The following is a 21,327-nucleotide window of genomic DNA, read 5'->3' as shown; positions in this document are numbered from 1 at the left end:
TAGCGGCGCAATACGTAATAATAGGGCCTGTACGCTCTAAGTTCTTCACGTGCTTCCGCGTTGCTATCGCATCTGGCTCTCCTCCATTCGCACTATTAGGCACGCGTCTTGACCATCGTCGGATTTCCGCTCGTGCGCGGACAGTGCAAGGCCGCGCGACCTGTGCTTTTGGGTATTATCAGTATGATGCTGCTAAATACCTCAAGCCGCCTGATACTACCTGTTGCTTGACACTGTAATTTTATGGCTTCATCAATATGACTTCTGCGGAATCCACGGAGCAATCAGCGCATCTGGAGGAGAATGAAGATGATGGCCTTAAAACTCTTAAGTATCACCTGCTTGGGCCTTCGCTGACCAAGGCAGGCCAAGACAAGGTCGACCAAAGCAAGGTCATTACCAAGGATTCTTGTTGTCATAGATTGGAATTAACACACATGTATAGGTTTCTGAGATTATATATAATGCGTCCAAGGGGTCCAAGTTTTTCAATCGCGAAGAATTCCGAGACAAGGTCCTTACGAAAAAGATTGAACAAATTCTATCGCGTAAGAAGAAGCTGGAACAACAAGACCTAACACGCGATCTACGAAATGCCGACCGCCTTCTTGCAGAGCTTGAGCTCTCTAGGGACCTCACCCAGCACATAGTGCACCTTGACTGCGATGCCTTTTTTGCAGCTGTTGAGCTACTGGATAGGCCCGAGTTAAAGGATGTTCCGTTTGCAGTTGGCGGCGGCGTCCTCACCACATGCAACTATGTTGCACGCCAATTTGGCTGTCGGTCGGGTATGGCTAGTTTCGTTGCCAAGAAGCTCTGTCCCCAGCTCATCCTTATCAAATCAAACTTCCGCAAGTACGGTGCAAAAGCCCAGGAGGTGAGAGCAGTTCTTGTCAACTACGACCCGCGCTTCGAAAGCGCCAGCATCGACGAAGCCTACCTTAACATCACGGAATACTGCGAGGAACATGGCATGGATCCGGCGACAGTAGTGGAGCAGATGAGGAAGGAGGTGCATGAGAAAACTAGCATTACGGTCTCGGCAGGTATTGCGGCGAACGCGAGGCTGGCAAAGATTTGCTCAAACATTAACAAACCGAATGGGCAATACGTCCTGCCAAACGAGAGAAATGCCATCATGGCATTTATGAGAGATTTACCCACGAGAAAAGTTAATGGCATCGGCCGAGTATTGGAGCGTGAGCTCTTGGAGATTGGCGTGAAGACGTGCGGGGACTTGTATGACCAGCGGCAATATTTGAATAGACTCTTTGGCGAGAAGACATATGAGTTTCTCCTTCGGTGCTACTTAGGCCTTGGCCGCACCAAAATACAGCCTGCAGAAGAGTACGAGCGGAAAAGCGTCGGAACAGAGAGCACGTTCCACGATATGTCAGATCCTACCAAGCTCAGAGACAAACTTCGTTCCACGGCCGAGGCTCTGGAGAAAGACATGAGGAAGACTGAATGTAAGGGCCGCACGCTTTGCATCAAGATAAAATTACATACATTTGAAGTTTATACACGACAAGTAATTCTGCCAAAATCGATATATCTGGCGGACGATTTGTACAACTATTCATTGCCGATGCTAGCGAAGCTGGAGCAGGAGATACCAGGCATGAAGCTGAGGCTGATGGGGCTGCGCTGCACAAATCTCGTCAGCACCAAGAAACCTGATACAATGGCATTCTTTGGTTTCAAACCTCGCCGGCAGGGTGAAGGGGGGTCCAGCGGCAATAGCCCCGTGAAAAGGAAAGCGAGCGAACTATTTGAGGGAGAAGAAGAGTGGGAGAAATTTGATGAAGACGACGAGCATTTCATAGAAGGTCTAGATGATGGCCTGGGGGATATACCACATGAGCAGGGAGAGGATGAGGATGAGATGCTGGCTGATCGAAGACATGGAAAGGAGATTGTGCCCAACCCGAAGCCTGAAGGCGAAGCTCCGCCACAGGAGGAGTGGTGGGATTGCCCAATATGCCTCCGACCCCAGGCAGCAAACGAGCGACAATTCAATGAGCACATCGATTTGTGTCTGTCTAGACAGACCATTCGAGATGCGGTCCAGGCTGATGAACCCAAGGATACGGCATCCATCCTACCTGACGTGAATAAACGGCCCAAGCTGGCAGAAAAGAAGCGGGGTCGCCCGCCCATTACGGATCCAAAGCAGAAGAAGCTCACTTTTGGATAGAGGAGCACATGATGGGTAATGAGTGATGACATCTACAGCATTGTTTTGGTGCTTTTGGGATAAATTTCTGTTGAGATGTACAACATTTGCCTCTTGCTATACATATTAGCCGCGAGTTGAAGCCTTTTTGGATAAGACGATGTTTCTTTAGGCCAATCACTCCCCTGGTCTTTGCAGATCTATCAAATCGACTGATTTTTTTTTTTTTTTTCCCTTTCTTTTCTTCTTTTTGCGCTATTTGTGACAACCACTATTGAAAAGGGACAGTAATATGACGTATGGAGCCCAAAGGTTATCCCAAAGAATATAGCCTCGGGGAATTTAATGGATTCCTGACGGCCGATCAAAGCTTAACATGGATAGAGTTGTTATTTATCACGCAAAATAGAGGAACGTTTCGAGGGAACGTTTCATTTGACGTTCGATATCGGCTATGCAGGCTCAAAAAGGAAGAAGCTAGTATTTACAAATCATTATCTCGTTACAACTCCTCGTGACCCTCGGTCTCGTCAGTGTCAGCGAGAACCGTCCCGGCGGCCTCAGCAGCCTCGGAAGCGACGCTGGCAACCTTCTCAGCTACCTTTCCGGCCACTGTCTCTTCAGTGGGCTTCTCGGTGGGCTTCTCGGGGGCCTTGACTCCCTCGATGGCCAACAGCTCGGTCTCAAAGACTATGACATCAATTAGTGGCCTGATGTTTGATACGGCGTGGGGGTTGGAAGGGAAAGGAAAATAATGTAGATGGGGGGAGAGGAGATCATACCCAAAGTCGAACCAGCCGGGATAGGACCCATGTTGCGCTGGCCGTAGCCCAGCTCGGGAGGGATCGTGAGAGTTCTAGAAAAGTGATGTAATGTCAGCTATGGTGAACTATCAAGGGGCGAAAGAGAGATGACGTCGTAATGCTCTCCTTACCTCTTGTCTCCAATGCACATGTCGAGAAGACCTTGGTCCCATCTATAGAGGTAATATCGCCGTTAGCTTCCGTCGCAAGGCATCCAACTTCGATGAGGGGGAGGGGGATGCAAACCCTTTGATCACCTGGCCGGCGCCCAGCTTGAAGCTGAAAGGCTGGCCGCGGTCATAGCCTGAGAAGAAGAAGAAAAAAGGTCAGCCAAAGCCAAGATCGTCGCTTCCTGTTTCCCCAAAGGTGGATGCAGACGGTGAGGCAAAAGAGAGACCGGGACGGCTACTGACTAGCATCAAACTGCTTGCCGTTGGCGAGCAAAGTGCCCCGGTAGTGCATGGACAGCTTATCGCCCTTCTGGGTCTTGCGCTCGCACTCGACGGAGTGGGTGACATCGATCTTGAGGTCCTCGGCGGCGACGACACCAATGGCGCAAGAGGCCAGGGCGGAGAGAAGCAGGGCTGCCTTCATGGTGGCGAAACTTGGGATTTGGGGCGCGGACGAAGAAATGAGGCGAACGAGGCGGTGCGGAAGGAGGGCCGTTGGGCTTTGGGGGAGGGAGACAATCGGGCTTCGTTGAGGAAAGAAGGAGGAAGAGAGAGAACGGAATATCTGGCCAATGCGGAATGGCTTTAGAACGCCGTGGTAGCTGAGAGGAGAGGGGACCCCTTGAGGCTTGAGGCAATGTGGCCAGCTCTGCCAGACGCCACGAGCTTCCCGAAACAGCGGAGAGGTGTATGCATGCGCTTTGGCGATTGGCCAATGAGGTGGACGCATTCCCCCAGGGGCCTTCTATTCACTCAATTCCCCCGCGCCGGTGCTATTTCCCGGGGGGCGCTTTAGTGCCAGGCCCGTATCTCTCAGATGCGGCGGCGCTACGACACAATGGGCTTTGATCCCATGGCCCGATTATGATGAAACTGTTCATTCTCGTTCTTCCATCCTTTGTGCCAAGGGTATCGGGCTCGCTTTTGGTGTTTTTGAAGCTGTCGTCATTAAGGGGCGATTCCAGCACCTCTTCCTGTCCTCGCGTGACCATGGTTGGGAGCCTAGAACGGTGAACAAAGAAGATGGGAAAATACGCCGAGGTGGTAATTGGTGGGATTCTGTGTTTACACGAGCAATACAGTACAAATTGTAAGACTGCATGCAGAAAACGCATGAAGATTGGTGAAAATCGAAAACAAGCATATTGTATCTACGTCATGCCCTTTGTTCGGCCCCATGTTTCATGGGGTCATGTGGGATGCAATGGACGATGAACAATTCGTTGAGTGGTCCCCTCGATTTTTTTTTTCTTTTGTTCTGGACCATGAGGCACACGGGAAGAGGCTCTCTGCATGGCCTTTGCATAGGCGAATCAATTTGAATCGCCGGCAATCTTACGCGGCCAAGACTCGAGATGTTCTAGAGCTCAGCAACTACGTAATTCGGGGTGGAATTTCGTAAAAAAAAAATGGGTTTTAAGGGTAGAAAGAAAAGAAAAGAAAAAAGTGCAGGACCCTTTTCGTACCTGTCAAGTATGATGACGTAGGAGGCCCAAAATGGCTGATTGGGGAGAGAGCACAAACAAAGACGCAAGGCTACTAGCCAGGCTTATTACCACGGCACCACATGACATTTGGGATAGGTCGCCCCTTTCTCGCCTTTTCAGCTCTTTCGTACGGAGTATACTACTACCATTTTACTATCCATGTTTGTTTTTTTTTGGGGTCCTGATGGCATTTCGTTGATATTCCGCTTCGCCGTGGCCATTCACAGGGTCCTCACTAGCTTCGTTTCCTACCTGCACGTGCTCCCACCACTTACATGTGTAAAGGGTCCCGAATGGGTAAAAAGAGACATCTAGAAGATGGTGTAGTTGGGCATGAAGCACAAAATTCGAAAGTTGAAGAAGAGGGGTGTGGTCAATACGCCCCCTCCGCCCCCCTTGTTCCTTTGCGAGTTTTGACGTATCGCGAGCGAAGCCGGACGAGGGCTATGCCGGCAAGAGTCCCCGGATTGCGAGGCTGCATCGTGGAGTTTACCGGGTTCGCTTAGCTTGCTCAGGCTGGTCATTCATGGCTACCTCCGGCTCTCTCCATGTGAATGCCCCTTTGATTTTGGTAGTATCTCGAAGAAGGCTTACGGGGGCTTTTTGGCCATCGTCATGCCTTTTTTTGTTTATTCGCTGCGATGGGGCGCAACGGTTATGCCGAGTCCTAAGGAAACAAAGAAGTAGAACAGGGTAAGGCTACTAGCCACACCTATCACGTCGCTTGATGATTTCCTGCAATTGTTCTACTAGAGGTACCTGGTATGGAGCACGGGCTGACCCCCAATCAGCTTGTATTCTTTCAATGTGCATACCCAACATGTATTCTTTCACTTGATTTAGAGCATCATGAGTGAACAGCACCAACTCGTAAACAGCAGTGTTATACCCGTCAACAGCACTCATAAGAAGCAGTGAATGGACATCACCGGTGTATGCAGCCCCCAGTATAAAACCATCGATTGGCCGCCGAGGTTTCTTGGGACTAATATGATAGCAAGCACCATTTGTTATCGTCCACCATACATTGGCTCGTTGCACACGAACGTGACGGCCCATGGCTGCAAAGCTCCTGGAACACCACATGCGCACGCAGGGCAATTAGACGCGCATTCACTGGTGGAGCCGCAGAACCAGCCACACGCCGTGCGGGAGCAAGAGGGAGGGGTTAGAAGCAAGTCAGAATGAGGGGTGACAAACATCCCCCAATTCCACCGTTGCCAACTCAACTCAACGCTGGGCGGCCCTTTTTCGACTTTTCTTCGTCCCCTTTCTCTGCAGCTACGAGTCACTCGCCCACGATGAAACGATACGCTGATGTCTGCCTGACTGCCTAGCAGAGCCTACGCGTATGGACGAGGCGCTAGTCCCGGTGGCTCACTCGGGGCTTGCTGGTCCGAGATTCAAGGTTCTCCGGCCTGGTTCTGGCTGTCCAACAGACGCCGCCAGCAGGCCTGAGTCCCTAGGCTGCTAACGGGGGCTAGCTGGAATCTGTCTGTCCGTGACTGCATCCGATGTTTGCCTGGCAGGTGTCAATGCCTTATCGCTGCTGCTGGGTGGCTGGTGGTGGTGAACATGGCATGGCACATATCCTGTAGCCAGTCCTACTTCTGCGTCCAGGCCGAGGCGGGCGGCTGTGCCCATCCCAGCGCATGTACGTACCGTTGCAAGCCCGCCTGCTAATCCGTCTCAAAACGCTCACCGTGAATCTAGACCAGCCGTGGCCCGGCTTTGCACACCAAATGCCGCTCCCGTTCTGCCAATCCATCGTCACTACCGCGGCCGCGGGTTTGTAGTCGCTGCTTCACTGCTGTGGCCATGCCTAGAACCGTCGAAGCCCCCCCCCCCCAGCGCTCACGTTCCAGTGCCACGCCCCTCGCCCTGCCTAAGGAACAACCACATCCCTGCTGTGGCATCATGAGGCCGGCCAAACTAAAGTTACTGCCTCAGTTACATGTTGGTGTTTTTTTTTTTCGCCACCTCCGGGCTGTCTGCTCTAGCACGCTTTCTGTCTCTTTTCGCAATAGTCTTTGGGTTCTGACTATGCTTTGCTTGTCCGGCGAGATTGGCGGCCCCTGCCCCCGTTTTCCTTTTTGGGGCGGCGGCGGCAGATCACCTCCCCAAAGTCAACTCCCCGGGGTGGACTGTTGTGACTGACTCACTCACGGACTATGGACCGTCAGACCTAGTAAGGTTGAAAGTGTTGCTGCCTGTGCTGTGCTTGCGCTGTCTCAAGTGAATGAAGCCTGCCGGTCTACTTGGCATAAGTCGAGCACGGCGGCGCAATGATCAAAACTATAAAATATCATGTCCCATCCTCAGGACACACTTCTCTTCTTTTCCTCATCAACACCTTCAGTGTAGATAATATACAGACAAACATTACTTACCAACTACTACTACACTATTCCTGCTATTGCTACTGCAACTGTCTTCACTGTTACATCGTTACCACTTGATCGTCGGTATTATAAGAGTTACCACGAGTGCAACTCCCAACCGATCATCAACCAACAATTTACCGGCTATACCAAACAAGCCAACAAGCAACACACACCCGCAACAATGTCTAGCCCCAGCAGCAGCGTTTACGTCCACCAGAGCACTTCTAGCCGCTCTTCCAGCTCATCTCGCCGTTCAACAGACTCCAGCCCTCGCCCTAGTACTACTTACCGCGAATACGATGCTGGTATGCTAACTGCCTCGACTTCTTCTGCCAGATACAATGTACTGACAAAGCCTGCAGCAAACCACACTACACGAGTGACTCAATCTGGCCGCACCATCATTGTCCAGCACAACAAACGCCACTACGACCCCAGCTCGCCCTCTCCTTCCTATAGATCCTAGTGAAGCATCTTTACGGCATGGGTAGTCTTTGCTCATAGAAGCATCAACTATCTCTCCTTACTTACTACTGGGGCCTGTTCATCTTCTTGGGCACAGCACACCGGATACGATGGCACGATTTTTATCACACATTTTACAATCGCCTCCCGGCTTTCCGGGGCCTTCCCCACCTGTCATGGGCTCTTCTACAAATCCATTCATACAACTACACGGCGTTTTGGACTCTTATTGGGGAAATTTTATTTTTATACTTTCTTGCTGGGATAACTCTGAAGGAATGGCGCCAAGAGGACATGGGCGCGGAAACGGGAATAGATATGACTTATCATTTGGAGTTTAAGGGCTAAGCGAAGGATGGGTGGCGTTCTACAGCATTGTTCGATACGAATGCAAAATTTCTATTGTGTCTTCTTTCTCCTGTTTTTTTTTTTGGCTTCTTTCCCATTTTTTCTTTCTAAAGATGGTGAAACGAAACGAAACGTGCATTTTTCGTATTCTGAAACCCTCCTTTTCATAAATAAACTTTAGACCTTTTTTTTTTTTTTGTTTCTCCCGCCTCAGATGATAAAACATGGTGCCATGGGCTGGTCTCAAAACAAACAAGACGAACAGGGTAGTCAACTACTGCAGGAACCCAACCAAGATCGTCGATAAGGAGGCAACCCGTTTTTTTTTTCCCTCCCTGCCTTTTTTTTTTCTAATGGGTAGTTCTATTTTTGGCACTCCCAATACTACCACTGCCGACCGCCGCCGTGCGCGCGGGGTAGCATCTCTGAATAGAGGATTCCTCGGACCGAGGAATGGGCAAGTAGGTATTATTATGTAGGAATTGAAATAAATATATAAAAAACATGTTTTTTTATAGACTCGACTTGTCATTTTTAGACCTTATTTTTAGGTTTCTGTGTTAAAGAGACGAGATTGAGATACGCGCTGTAGAGACATATCACGACATCTCATCTTCATGTTAGGTAGCCCTGTCTTTTGCTTATGAAAACCCTCTTGTTTGGGATATCACATGAGCTCCTAGGAAGAAAAAAAAGCAGAATTCCAAGCTCAAAAACAATTAGAATTCCAAGTTCTCAAACGAAGCATTTTCTCAGTGAGCCCCTCCCATAAATGGTGGCTTGATGTGTCTGTACCAAATTGAGTCGCATTGTATCCAGCACTTGGTCGCTATTTCAAAGTCCTAGACAATTTACGCACCGCCCTCGCGCTTGGCGTACTCCAGATCAATGGCCTCCTCGTACTTTTCTTCGGGAGAGCGGGGATCTTCGTGTAGGACGCCTTCCTTGAGGAGGGCGTCGGGAGTGGGACGGTGTGAGATCTTGTCGTTGAGCTTGTCCCCGAGCATGTGCTTCTGGAGCTGTTGATTGCGGGCATCGTTAGCACTTCAATTCCTGTCTTTCCGACGTGATACTGAGACTAGCAACAGGCTCAAACAGGAAGTGAGCGAATCCTTACCTCTTTTTGGCTGGCAAGGAGACCTGGAGCAGCTGTAGAATCTGGGAGGATGTTCTCTATTAAACGAGTTAGTATTAAGTTCCTAACAGATGCAATGCCGTATTTCACGGCATCCAATCATCGAGCACCAAGTGCGAGCATTTCCGCAATGTGTGGGCAGATGGATGGTTGGGTATCGTGAGACATACTCTCTACCAACTCGGAGCGTTCGGGTCGGTTCTTGAGGTAGGTGGAAAGCGAGTTCTTGCGGGCAGCATTGGTCTGGACAGAAGAGATGGGGGTCTCATCGACAGCGGGGGTCTGGTTCTCTGTGGTGTCCGCCATGGTGATTGTGTCGTGTCGAAACGGTGTATTATGTTATTTTTGTGGTATGTAAAGGTGTAAGTGTGAAAAGTGGCGAGACTGCTCGGATCAGTGCCTTGAAGTGCCCAACGAAGCTCTCCTCAGAAAGTAGCGAATGACGTCAGGTGTTCTAGAGCTTCCTCTAATATGTGGGGGTGGGGTTTCTGGTCTTTCGCTGGAAGCTTAATCAACTGTAGCGTTATTGGGGTGTTGATTGAGTGAGAGAAGAGAAGTAGAAACAGAGGTAGTTGTAGATTTTATGCTACTGACAGAAAAAAAAAAAGAGAAGAAAAAAAAGAGGGGGCTGCAACGCTGCTATATATCTTTGATTCCCTGATGTGGCGGCTCCCTCAGGCCACACATGTGCTAATGAGAAGTGACCTGGTGATGGTGGATATTGGGCACGGGAGCGCTATTTTCTCTACCCCGCAACGTTCAATTGCCCAGCTGTTGAAGCCAAAGAGCAGGGATGCAAATTACTACGGAGCGGTGGTGATGGGGGCGCACACTGGGTATCGATGCCTCACAGACGCGGTTTGAGGGGCCTTGACTCGGGCGCAAGGACAGAAACTTGAGACGACAAAAGCCCGAAACAGGTTGCATCGCACGTCGCCGCAACATAAACTACAAGCGAGTGAGCAAGTCAGCTAAAACGCTCGAGCAATAGCAACAAGAGCCGCTAAACCAGACGTTGACGCGCCCGCTTTCAGGGACCAGAAGAGCATGACTTCATGCATCCCAATTAAGGGGCGCTTAATCTTGATGCGCTGATGTTTGGTTTCAGCTACGAGACACTTTTTAGGCGAGGGATCCAGCAGGGTGTCTCAGGAAGGCTGGCGCCGCTGCCAGTGGCCACGCATGTGGCTTTTTGGAGAGCTGGCCAGGAACAAGACATGGCTTTTAATGTTGCTGGATGGATGGAGGGATGCGGCTCATTTGTATGGGCTGACGTTAGGCCACTCTCCCCTCGACTCTAAAAGATTTGGTGCCAGGCAATACAGTGTCAACAAGGCATCGGAGAATATCGGTATTAATAGACGCCCGGCCTAGCTGATGGTCAGAATAGAGATTAGGCAACACAATTCCCGACTCATTCCACGGAGGGTGTTTATACGAGTCTGCGTATTTGTTGCTGCAGTCGTATTCTTCCGCAGACTTGGCCCGCGTATCGTCGCATGCAAGATCTGATGGCAGCAAATCAGACGCCTTGGTGCACTTGGCAGCAAACTCGGGAATGGGAGCGTCTCCACTGCTGAGGGAGCATTGACGCGGCTCTCTGGAGCCAGCAAAACACTGCCGGCGTTGGCATATCCAATTTTTTCCTTTTTTTATCTCTCAGGACCCAAAAGTCCGGGTTGCTGGCTAAATAAGAGCCCGTAGACAGTGTCGGAGTTCGGTAGGGTACATGGAAAGTAGGAGAACTATCGGCGGGCGTATAGGTAATCTGCCACTGTATGCACTGCTGCCTCTCTCTACCTAACCAACTGAGAGAAAAAAAAAATGCGAATGCGCTATGATGCGAGGCTACGGAGATGCCGGAGTAGAGCTGCATGGGCTCTCCGGATTAAAAGAACGAAGAAAACAATCAGGAATCAGGGAACAGAGCCATTTTTTCTCGCTGTATATAAATTAAAGCGCACGTAGGCGAGATTGAAGCGTCGTAGATGCTACTTACACAAACCATCCCTGAATCAAGCCCGGGCGGGTACGTAACTTGTTGTCAGCCAGTGGCTGTGCCATCAGGAATCATCGCCCACGCACGGAAAAAGGTCGGCCAGCGGCACTAAACGTCACTCGTCAGGCACCGCATCATTCGGCCGCGAATACTCGACAAGCCACATTCATAGCCCTTTGGCTCAAACCAAACCAAACCAGACCAGACCCAACCATTCCCCTCGCTCAGAAATCCGGTTCCTCGTCACGCCGTTTGGCACAAGCAATTCCATTATTTAGGTGTCTGATGCTCGAATAAACCCTTTCTTCGACGTTCTCTTTTTCTCTTTCATTTCTCTGCCCCCCTTCTTTCCTTCCTGTACCGTCCCTCCATCTCCAGCCATGGTAAGACCGCTCGACTCCTGTCGTCTCCCAACCTCTCTTCACCCCCCACCGCGAAGAAAAGGATTCAGCATCATTCTAACGAGCGCTTTCTGCCATTTTCATAGGGTATTTCACGGCGTCCTAAGGACAAGGCCGCTCGGGGCGCTCAGGCAGCGGGCGGCGCCAGCGAAAAGCCCAGGAAGGCTACCTACGAGGTGACTAAGAAAAAGGAGATCGGTGTGTCAGATTTGACTCTCCTCAGCAAAGTATCCAACGAGGCCATCAACGACAACCTCAAGAAACGTTTCGAAGGCGCCGAGATCTATACATACATTGGCCATGTGTTGGTCTCTGTCAATCCCTTTCGGGACCTGGGTATCTACACCGACCAGGTGCTGGATAGCTACAGGGGGAAGAACCGTCTGGAGATGCCGCCGCACGTCTTCGCCATCGCCGAATCCGCCTACTATAACATGAAGGCGTACAACGACAACCAGTGTGTCATCATCTCGGGCGAATCAGGAGCCGGCAAGACCGAGGCTGCCAAGCGCATCATGCAGTACATCGCCAGTGTTTCTGGCGAGCAGTCGGGCGACATCAAGAAGATCAAAGAAATGGTGCTGGCAACCAATCCTCTGCTTGAATCTTTCGGAAACGCCAAGACGCTGCGAAACAACAACTCCTCGCGATTTGGAAAGTACCTCCAGCTGCATTTCAACGCTCAAGGCGAGCCGTGCGGAGCCGACATCACAAACTATCTCCTTGAAGCCACTAGAGTCGTTGGTCAGATTACGAATGAGCGTAACTTTCACATTTTCTACCAATTTACAAAAGCAGCCCCTGCCCAGTACCGAGAACAGTTTGGCATTCAGAAGCCCGAGACCTACCTCTACACAAGCCGCTCCAAATGTTTCGACGTTGACGGCATAGACGATGTTGCAGAGTTCCAGGATACGCTCAACGCCATGAAGATCATTGGTCTGAGCCAAGCAGAACAAGATGAGATCTTCCGCATGCTGGCCGCCATTTTATGGATCGGTAACATTCGGTTCCAGGAAGACCAGGGCGGATACGCTGAGGTAGTTGACAAATCTGTGGTAGACTTTGTGGCATATCTGCTGCAATGCACACCCGAGGAAGTCGTCAAAGGCATCACCATTCGAATTCTGACGCCCCGCAACGGAGAGGTCATTGAGTCACCCGCAAATCCGGCCCAGGCAATGGCTACCCGAGATGCATTGGCCAAGGCTATCTATAGCAAACTATTCGACTGGATCAGAGATCGCGTCAATGTCTCTCTCAAGTCCAGACAGCAGACATCTAATACCATCGGAATTCTTGACATCTATGGCTTTGAGATTTTTGAGAACAACAGTTTTGAGCAGCTGTGCATCAACTATGTCAATGAAAAGCTCCAGCAGATCTTCATCCAGCTCACTTTGAAAGCCGAACAGGAAGAGTACGCACGAGAGAAGATTCAGTGGACGCCAATCAAATATTTCGACAACAAGGTTGTGTGCGACCTCATCGAGCAGATTCGCCCGCCTGGAATCTTTTCTGCCATGAAAGATGCAACCAAGACGGCCCACGCAGACCCCGCTGCTTGCGACCGAACCTTTATGCAGAGTATCAACGGCATGTCGCATGCTCACTTGATTCCCCGCCAAGGCAGCTTCATCATCAAGCATTACGCTGGTGATGTCGGTTACACCGTCGACGGCATCACAGACAAGAACAAGGATCAGCTGTTGAAGGGCTTACTGAATCTGCTGCAGGGCAGTGGAAACGCATTCATCCACACATTATTCCCTCACCAGGTCGATCAAGATAACCGAAAGCAGCCTCCCACCGCAGGAGACACGATTCGAGCGTCAGCCAACCTTTTGGTAGATACGCTCATGAAGTGCCAACCCTCATACATCCGAACCATTAAGCCCAACGAGAACAAGTCGCCTTCTGAGTATAACGGACCCAACGTTCTGCATCAGATCAAGTATCTTGGTCTGCAGGAGAACGTTCGCATTCGAAGAGCTGGATTTGCTTATCGACAGGACTTTGATAAATTTGTCGATCGCTTTTTCCTACTATCGCCTGCTACCTCATACGCTGGTGAATACACGTGGCAGGGATCATACGAAGATGCTGTGAAGCAGATTCTCAAGGACACAAGTATTCCCAAGGAAGAGTGGCAGATGGGTGTTACAAAAGCCTTTATCAAGTCTCCGGAGACTTTGTTTGCGCTGGAGCATATGAGAGATCGATACTGGCACAACATGGCAACTCGTATTCAACGTATGTGGCGAGCCTATCTCGCGTACAGAGCCGAATCCGCAACGAGAATACAGCGTTTCTGGCGAAAGAAGCGCACTGGTGCGGAATATCTGCAGCTCCGCGACCAGGGCCACAAGGTTCTTGGAGGACGAAAGGAGAGACGACGAATGAGTCTTCTCGGCTCTCGAAGATACCTTGGTGATTACCTCGGAATCAGCGCCATGAATGGACCTGGGGCTCCTCTGCGGCAAGCAGCCAACATTGGCTCCAACGAGCGTGTTGTGTTCTCATGCCGTGCTGAGATTCTCGAATCCAAGTTTGGCCGATCCAGTAAACCGAGTCCTCGTATCATTATCGTGACAAACTCCAAATTTTACATCATTGCCCAGCTACTCATCCAGGGCCAGCCGCAGATCCAGGTAGAGAAGGCCTTGCCCCTTGGATCCATCAAGTTCCTCGGAGTCTCTACAGCCCAGGATGACTGGTTCTCGCTGGGAATCGGATCCCCGCAAGAGCCTGATCCGCTCATGAACTGCATATTCAAGACGGAATTGTTTACCCAGATGCAGCGTGTCATGCCAGGAGGTTTCAACCTCAAGATCGGCGAAACGATTGAATATGCTAAAAAGCCAAACAAGATGCAGCAGATCAAGGTCCTGAAGGATTCGCAGCAGCGGGCTGATTTCTACAAGAGCAGTACAATCCACACTACTCCGGGACAGCCTCCAAACTCCGTCTCGAAACCAACGCCCAAAGGCAAGCCTGTGGCAGCACGCCCCATTACCAGGGGCAAGCTCATCAAGCCGGGCGGCCCAGGAGGAAGACCATCAAGGTTGACTGGCAACCGCAATACCCAGCCAAGACCGACGGGCACAGGAGCCAGAGCTGTTCCTCCGCCACCTGCTGCTCTTGGCCTTGGCAGCGCAGTATCATCAGCATCATCATCAGCAACACCTTCGGCAAGTACAAGCACATTGAGCTCGTCGACGCATCAGACTATTCCTATCGTAGGAAACACCAACAAGCCGGTGAAGCAAGTCGCCGTAGGTCGCGTTGCTCCGCCACCACCTCCCGCCCCTCCTGCTGCTAAGCCCAAGATCATGGCCAAGGTGTTATATGATTTCGCCGGCACAAAAGAAAATGAGCTTTCCATCAAGGCAGGAGAGCTACTTGAGATTATCCAAAAGGAGAACAATGGTACGTATCACTGCTAAGTCGTATGAGTTTCTCGCTGGGAATTTTCCATCAACTAACACATTATTTGCAGGCTGGTGGCTGGCCAAGAATGCTCAGGGACAAGCCTGGGTGCCAGCGGCATATGTAGAAGAGCAAGCTCCCGCTGCCCCTCGACTACCGCCAGCACCACCGTCGGCCAAGGCCAAGCCTGTGCCGCCGACAAAACGACCAGCTGCGGGCGGTCGCAAGCCTGCTGATTTGGCCCAGAGAGATTCTGGCATGAGCTTGAACGGCACCGGTGGCGATAGCGGCCGGAGCACGCCGACCCCTAGCCTGGGAGGCAGTTTGGCAGATGCTCTCTTGGCGCGCAAGAATGCTCTGAACCAAAAGAGAGATGACGAGACTGACGACTGGTGAGATGCTGCGCCGCAATTTTAGACATGCTTCACGATCTTTCTTTGTCACGAAAGCATTATTTTTCTACAGTTCAGTTTAACTCTTTTGCTATATTCATCCTTCTTTGCTTTCTGATACAAATATTACGCCTCTATGACTGGAAAAAATTTGGCGGATTTTGTTGCATACACAATGTGTGCGAGTAACTTGGGCAACCACTGTCGCACGAGTCTCGAGTATAGACCCCTGGGAAGCGTGTGTGTATGTCTGGGAGAAGTTTCTTTTTTCTTTTTCTTTCTTCACGTTTTGGTAGAAGGAGATGGGAGGGTTAAAGGAGAAATACACGGGACCTTGTGATCCAGGGCCTGAAATGCTATTTTTATATATTTCGAGATTCTTTGTTTTTAGAAAAAAAAAATACAGTCTATTTTATATGATATAATGCTTTTATGTTTATGCGCTGATTTACAGTTTTACTTGCTGTCCTTTGATTTCCTCTGCTTTAATTATGAATCGCTGTACGATGTAGTTCCAACATGTCTGCGCCGCAGCAGCTCGACAAGGGGGACATCTTCGTCCTGCTCTTCCGCATCCTCGTCAACGCCGTAGTCTCGTAGATATTCGCCATCAGAGTTCGCCCAGTTGCGCATAGCATTATTACAATTCGTCTCATCGTCATCATAGTCGTCTCTGTCTGAACCAAACCCATCCACCTCTTCTAGCTCTGCTAGGAGCACATCCTGCCTTCTCTTTCGCCTCCTCATATCCTCTTCCTGGCGCCTCTTGAAAGCCTCGAGTTGCTCTTGCGGGGTCAACCCCTCGTCCTCGAGCTCGGCCTCGTAGTTTCGCCGTGAGATGCCCCATTCCCTTCCGGCACGGCGGAGCTTCTCAGGATCCAGAGGAGGCCACATGCCTTCCTTGCGGTTGAATCCGTTTTCTTCCCACGTGAATCCAGTGCCGGTTCCAGTCTTGCTGATCTTGGGGTTGCCGGCCAAGGGGAAGAACCACAGCAGAAAGTTGGACGTGCCCATTGCTTGGGCCATGTTGGCAAAGAAGCCAATGTCGTATGGGAATTCCACCTTTTCGAAGCGGATAGGCTCGCCGTCCGGGCCCGTCATGTCCCACCAGTCCCGGCTACCACGGCCGATATTAGCCTCGTGGCGGTCGACCTCCCACCCTTCTATGGTCGTGCGGTTGAGCACCCAGCCTTGCACCGTAGTTATGAGCATGATGCCGAGCGCGAGAGACGTGATGGCGCAGACGAGGCCCGACATGGCGAGCGACACGAGCGCGGCCAGCGTCGGGCCCAGGTGGGCGGGCATGTGACGAGTTTCCCACAGGGCGTAGAGGCGCTGCCAGAAGAAGTAGCTCAGCGTCCACAGCGACACGTTTGCGTAGACGAGGAAGCGCAGGAAGTGCGGGAATGTGGTCATGGAGACGCAGTTCTTGGTCCAGGGACAGTGGTGGTCCATCTTGGGGATGCATCGCTGGCAGTGGCGGCAGTGGTGCGCCCGGGGGGGCTTCGGCGCCTGACACTTTTTGCACCACCGGCCTTCTGCCTCGATGACCTGGTCGGCGAAGACGTAGCGGCCCGGGTCGACCGTCACGGCGCGGAAGTACGAAACCCACAGGCACAGCAGCAGGATGTTGAATGTCGTGCTCTCGGTGCGGGACAGCGGGCCTGGGTCGAGGGTCGAGTGGTTGAAGAGCACCTGCGAGAAGTAGCTCAGGAAGGCGATGAGCAGGCAGACGGCGGGCACGGCGAGGCTCTGGATGAAGGGCGTATCGCTGATTCCGGCCATGGTGATGTGCTGGACGTGGGATACATTGTTTGGTGGTTGAGAGAGAAGCAGGCCTGCTGCTCGTGTAATTGAGGTCACCTTGGCGCTGCTTATCTTGATACGAGGTACTTACCTAACTTGGCACTACTACAGCGAGCAAGCGCGGACAGGCTATGGTCTTATGTAAGCGCCACGTACATGTCTACGGTACTTACCTTCGTCGTTCCCCCTGAAGCAGTGATGATCAACGATCAGTAAACGTCTTATCGAAATCCGATACAGAGACTGGCTTGAAGGTGCTGGCGTAACCTCTCATCCTGGAACTAAACGCCATGAGTCCAATGAGCCGAAAAGAATGATTGCTTTGTGAATTGTCCATTGAACAGCTTGGGGCACAAACACGCGACAGGACGGTACCAGCCGCTCAGGCTGAGCCACAATTGAGCCATGGGTTGGTTCCCACCCGTCCACGTCTCTGCTCTGTGGTATATGCTCCTATTGCCTGCGTTTTTGCTTCTTTAATTTGAGGCCAAGTTGCTGATTTGCATTTACAGCAGCGTTTTGTCTTTTGTGTACATCTCCCATTCATTGGAGCGCCATTCCTTGACCGGCACGTGTTCCCATCCTATCCCTAGTTATGAAGCGCCAAATCTGAGATGGACCACGAAAACGGCTAACCTCAGCCTACAGAGCGACCTCGGCTTTCGTCATTGCTGGTCCTGCTTCTATCAGGCCTCATCTGTTATGCTCTTAGCGCTGCGGTCAAATACATCCCCGGCGCAGACGGACGCTTCGTCTCTGGCAAAGACGAGTCTGTGCTCGGCATCGCTTCTGACGATGCTCTGCTCAAGGGATCCAGCGCCCATCTTCCCAACCGCCCCAGGAGATGGTCCCTTCCAGTATTGATCTTCGCTATTGTGCTTCGGCTCGAAGCGTTTCATCTAGTAAACAAGCAGCAACAATGTGCTACTCCTGGACTTGAGGTGAGATGATGTCATTTAAGGGAAAAAAGAAGAATGAGATGAAACGTACTGACAGAGCTTTTTGGCGTCATGATAGTCATTTCTTTGCATCTTGCTGATTGGCTATGAGATCTTCTCCACGCGTCGGCGATGGGGATTCCCAGTCTCTGAGGATGATGATGACCCCTGGCGTAGCATATTCGATGATATCTACGACTGGTTCAGCGGGCCTCGGGTGGTCATGTTCAACACCGTCATCAGTGCCCTCGTTTTCTCGCTGGGCACCTTCTTCTCAATATCACAGATTCGACGATCGACTTATTTTTGCTTCCATCTTATTGACAGCCGGTTCAACACCGTGTCGCTGCAACTCCTCGGCCTTGTCCTTGACGCTACCATTGTCATCTTGCTCTGGCGACTGTTAGCATGGGCGAGAAGCATCAAGCTCCGGATACGAATCCTGAGCTCGGTGCTCCTTTTATCAGCTGCCTCGGTGGGAATTTTATGGTGTGTCAACGCAATCTTTAGGGGCACTCATAGAGTAAACGTCTCCTTTGGCTCTCTGTATGGGTTCGATGCCGTGATCGATAGCTTTGCTTTTACTGCTCTCCTTGCGTCCACCATGTTTTGGATATGCGAGACGTCTACGATTACACCTGTCAGCACCTTGACCTTCTTAATAGGCATCTGGAGCTGCTGTGACAAGATTTTCCGTTACGGAGATTGGCTACATCTTTCACGACTCGCTGCGCTGGGGCCACTATGGATGATTGTTGCCGGCGCCATTATTTTCTTGTATCTCCATGATCTCCGCTCCGTCTTATTTATTCGGCGGATTATATTTGCGGTCTTGCTCTTGGCTCTACTCTTGGCAACAACAATATTCATTTTTGTAAAAAAGCCACAAACCTTTGGCAATGGAATTCATCCTGTCAACGAACTCGTCTACACAGCTCACGTTGAACACGACCGCTGGAAAGCACTAGTTAGCGTCAGTACGACGCTCGCGACGGCCGTCACTATCTACCAGGAGCGGCACAAGAGGAGATTACCGCCACCTAACTTTGACGCGTGGTACAAATATGCTGAAGATGACTCGGTTATGATTGATGGCTTTGAGCAGATCGATCGAGATGTTGCCCCATTCTGGAACGTCCTTCCTGCTGTACTCCGTAAAAGAGCGGAAGAGATGGCGGCGATGCCGGACGTTGCAACCATCACGGTGAAGGATGGCAAGGTAACTCGAGCAAACACAGGAGACGAAGGCGACAACAAGGATCTAGACGAGCTGGTTCAGATGATTGCAAAGTTTTCCGCACACCTCCCTGATATGGTTCTGCCTATCAATCTATCCCCAGGCCCTCGGGTGTTACCACCGTGGGAAGAGGCAAATTCGAAGAGTCGGGCGGCTGAGCTCAGCTCGGTAGCTGATTTACTATCTCGGCGTTCACTAGATGAGGCGATTAATAGCAATAGTAGTGAGACTGTGTCAGTAGAGCACGAGAAGGAACCGATACCCGAGCCCAGCAATGGTGGTAGCAGCATCAACAGCAATATTGATCCTATTCCTCAAAGCACGGTATCCGCTGGGGAATTCCGTCAGATGCAAGTCGCAGCATGCCATCCCCTGTCAAAGAGCAGGACTAGACCTCACTGGAACTTCATGGAGTTTTGTTGGTCGTGTGCAAAGGACCACTCCTTTGGCCAGCTCCTAACCAATTGGCAGAAGTCGTTGGATACGTGCTCACAACCAGACCTGCGGCTGCTACATGGATTCACGCTCACGGACCCTCACCGGCCGCCGCTCCGTCAGCTCGCGCCCTTGTTCGGCGCGGCCAAGACGGACGAGTTCAGCGATATTGTCATACCGCTTCCCAGGACGAGGCTGGAGGAGCCGGATATCAAGTGGCAATTTACACGAAGATACGATAGTCTGGGCTGGAGAGGGGTTCTGGGGGAACACGCGATCAATAGTCAGGCTCTACGCGGAAGTCACAAATATCGCCTGCTGCATCTAGTCAGTGCGCCGTACCCGCGTGACAACGTCATCATGGTCCTCCCAACGACAGAGGCCCCCGACAGGTTCGGCTATGAAAAGGTCTCGGCCGCAGAGGCCAACGCCGTGATGCCCTCCAGCTTGGGAGTGACCAACTCCACGGCGTGCTCGGGGCACAGCGGCTGCAAGCTCGTCGAGATGGCCTACGGCATCCGCGACGACGCCGCCGAGCTGCTGGAATACCGCTACGTCCTCTTGACGGACGAGGATGACGGCCCTCCGCAGCAGATGCTCCGCACTTTGCGCTCAAACAGCCTACCGTTCGTGTCGACCATCTTCCGCACATGGTTCACGGAGCGGCTGATGCCGTGGCTGCACTTTGTGCCCATCGACCCAAGGTACCAGGGCTTGCACACAACCTTTACCTACTTCTCAGGCACCGAGGGCCGGCCCAAGGTGAATGACAGGGAGGCGCTGATGCCGGGCCGCACGGCGGACGCAGAGTGGATCGTCCAGCAGGGCCAGCGATGGGCGGAAAAGGCACTGCGGGAGAAGGACATGGAGATTTACTTGTTCCGGCTATTGCTAGAATGGGGGCGCCTGATTGACGATCAGAGGGATGAGATTGGCTTCCACAAGGTCGACAACGGAGGATTCCAGAACGACAAATGGACTCAGCAGAAGCAGGGTGGGGGATAAAAAAGCTAGCCAAGGAAAATAGTAATGAGATAAAAATTAAGGGGAAAAAAAACTTAGGATTACAAATTTTACAAATTTTACGTATTTGATATTTCTAGATGCGAGTATCGGCTTGAAAAAGCAGAGTTAGATTGGGTTGGCATGCATCTGTCACACACATCTAACGCGGCAGCGCGCGTTTTGTGACATGGATAAGTAATACCCAGCGTGGATAATGACTGTGCAATGGGTCATGAATCCAGTTGGGCTACACTTCAGAGGAAGTGCGCTATTATTGATTTGGGTCAAAAAGAGGACCCTTCTGCTGTATGATATATGAGCTGCATGAGGAGAGGAGAGAGAAAACGTTGCTAGTACATGCCTCGTACATATGCCAGGCATGATTGCGGGCTCTTTTTTTTTCGGTGTTAGATCCACGTGCATGCAGATGCGGTTGGACAGCAGATGGAAGACAAGAGAGCCTTTGCCGCCCTTCATGCAGGAAAGCGTTTTAGGAAATGGGCTTCGGCAGGGTGGGCGCTTGTTGAGTGGGATGTGGTGGGATGTTTTGTTATCATGATTTTTCCCGGCAGAGGAGAATTGTAGGAGGCTGGCGGTGATCACCTCGTACCATCTACCTATCCAACAGCGAATGTGGCCCGAGGTAGCAGTAGGAAGCAACATGTGGAGTATCGAGACAGATACAAGTGGTGCTCGCAAAGTGTCGTGATAAACCAG

General features: G+C 51.3%; 7 protein-coding genes across 7 annotated transcripts; 4 read left to right on the top strand and 3 right to left on the bottom strand.

The window, feature by feature from the left end:
* The first annotated feature begins 110 nt into the window (after positions 1-110).
* Positions 111-2,389, top strand: TrAFT101_005371 (uncharacterized protein). Its single transcript, XM_024911051.2, has 2 exons — positions 111-392; positions 446-2,389. Exons 1-2 carry the CDS (start codon positions 258-260, stop codon positions 2,195-2,197), a joined length of 1,887 nt encoding a protein of 628 aa, XP_024757433.2. The 5' UTR covers positions 111-257; the 3' UTR covers positions 2,198-2,389.
* On the bottom strand, positions 2,225-3,790 carry FPR2 (Peptidyl-prolyl cis-trans isomerase fpr2). Its single transcript, XM_066127459.1, has 5 exons — positions 3,393-3,790; positions 3,226-3,283; positions 3,111-3,152; positions 2,959-3,032; positions 2,225-2,866 (listed from the first exon to the last, which is right to left on the bottom strand). Exons 1-5 carry the CDS (start codon positions 3,571-3,573, stop codon positions 2,679-2,681), a joined length of 543 nt encoding a protein of 180 aa, XP_065983570.1. The 5' UTR covers positions 3,574-3,790; the 3' UTR covers positions 2,225-2,678.
* A 3,411-nt stretch (positions 3,791-7,201) lies between these two features.
* On the top strand, positions 7,202-7,486 carry TrAFT101_005369 (uncharacterized protein; the record flags this gene model as incomplete). The annotated part of the gene is made up of 2 exons (XM_024904334.1): positions 7,202-7,325; positions 7,383-7,486. The coding sequence occupies 2 exons, from the start codon at positions 7,202-7,204 to the stop codon at positions 7,484-7,486; spliced, it is 228 nt and encodes a 75-aa protein (XP_024757435.1).
* Positions 7,487-8,684: 1,198 nt separating this feature from the next.
* On the bottom strand, positions 8,685-9,274 carry TrAFT101_005368 (uncharacterized protein; the record flags this gene model as incomplete). The annotated part of the gene is made up of 3 exons (XM_024903682.2): positions 8,685-8,852; positions 8,951-9,006; positions 9,139-9,274. 3 exons carry the CDS (start codon positions 9,272-9,274, stop codon positions 8,685-8,687), a joined length of 360 nt encoding a protein of 119 aa, XP_024757436.1.
* Positions 9,275-10,943: 1,669 nt separating this feature from the next.
* Positions 10,944-15,635, top strand: MYO1 (class II myosin). Its single transcript, XM_024906967.2, has 3 exons — positions 10,944-11,350; positions 11,455-14,797; positions 14,868-15,635. Exons 1-3 carry the CDS (start codon positions 11,348-11,350, stop codon positions 15,191-15,193), a joined length of 3,672 nt encoding a protein of 1,223 aa, XP_024757437.1. The 5' UTR covers positions 10,944-11,347; the 3' UTR covers positions 15,194-15,635.
* On the bottom strand, positions 15,538-17,040 carry TrAFT101_005366 (uncharacterized protein). The gene has a single exon (XM_024908714.2). It carries the CDS (start codon positions 16,972-16,974, stop codon positions 15,679-15,681), a length of 1,296 nt encoding a protein of 431 aa, XP_024757438.2. The 5' UTR covers positions 16,975-17,040; the 3' UTR covers positions 15,538-15,678.
* Positions 17,041-17,212: 172 nt separating this feature from the next.
* TrAFT101_005365 (uncharacterized protein) lies at positions 17,213-20,671 on the top strand. Its single transcript, XM_024908715.2, has 4 exons — positions 17,213-17,438; positions 17,508-17,563; positions 17,644-17,936; positions 18,013-20,671. The coding sequence occupies exons 1-4, from the start codon at positions 17,401-17,403 to the stop codon at positions 20,608-20,610; spliced, it is 2,985 nt and encodes a 994-aa protein (XP_024757439.1). The 5' UTR covers positions 17,213-17,400; the 3' UTR covers positions 20,611-20,671.
* Positions 20,672-21,327: the final 656 nt, after the last annotated feature.

Source organism: Trichoderma asperellum, chromosome 3, assembly GCF_020647865.1.
Source record: "Trichoderma asperellum chromosome 3, complete sequence".
In the NCBI taxonomy this organism is placed as follows: Eukaryota; Fungi; Ascomycota; class Sordariomycetes; order Hypocreales; family Hypocreaceae; genus Trichoderma; species Trichoderma asperellum.
Note: the sequence above shows the minus strand (reverse complement) of the source record. Positions and strands in the feature narration are given on the sequence as shown.

What these genes read in the sequence shown, in the direction of transcription:
- MYO1 (XM_024906967.2), top strand. An exon ending in TATCCAAAAGGAGAACAATG is followed by an intron (nt 14,798 to 14,867) that starts GTACGTATCACT and finishes CATTATTTGCAG; the next exon opens with GCTGGTGGCTGGCCAAGAAT.
- TrAFT101_005371 (XM_024911051.2), top strand. Translation starts at nt 258, where the DNA reads ATGACTTCTGCGGAATCCACGGAGCAATCAGCGCATCTGGAGGAGAAT. An exon ending in ACAAGGTCGACCAAAGCAAG is followed by an intron (nt 393 to 445) that starts GTCATTACCAAG and finishes ACACATGTATAG; the next exon opens with GTTTCTGAGATTATATATAA.
- FPR2 (XM_066127459.1), bottom strand. Translation starts at nt 3,573, where the DNA reads ATGAAGGCAGCCCTGCTTCTCTCCGCCCTGGCCTCTTGCGCCATTGGT. An exon ending in ATGTGCATTGGAGACAAGAG is followed by an intron (nt 3,033 to 3,110) that starts GTAAGGAGAGCA and finishes TCACTTTTCTAG; the next exon opens with AACTCTCACGATCCCTCCCG. An exon ending in CCCGGCTGGTTCGACTTTGG is followed by an intron (nt 2,867 to 2,958) that starts GTATGATCTCCT and finishes TTGATGTCATAG; the next exon opens with TCTTTGAGACCGAGCTGTTG.
- TrAFT101_005366 (XM_024908714.2), bottom strand. Translation starts at nt 16,974, where the DNA reads ATGGCCGGAATCAGCGATACGCCCTTCATCCAGAGCCTCGCCGTGCCC.
- TrAFT101_005365 (XM_024908715.2), top strand. Translation starts at nt 17,401, where the DNA reads ATGGGTTGGTTCCCACCCGTCCACGTCTCTGCTCTGTG. An exon ending in GTCCACGTCTCTGCTCTGTG is followed by an intron (nt 17,439 to 17,507) that starts GTATATGCTCCT and finishes TTGCATTTACAG; the next exon opens with CAGCGTTTTGTCTTTTGTGT. An exon ending in GTGCTACTCCTGGACTTGAG is followed by an intron (nt 17,937 to 18,012) that starts GTGAGATGATGT and finishes GCGTCATGATAG; the next exon opens with TCATTTCTTTGCATCTTGCT.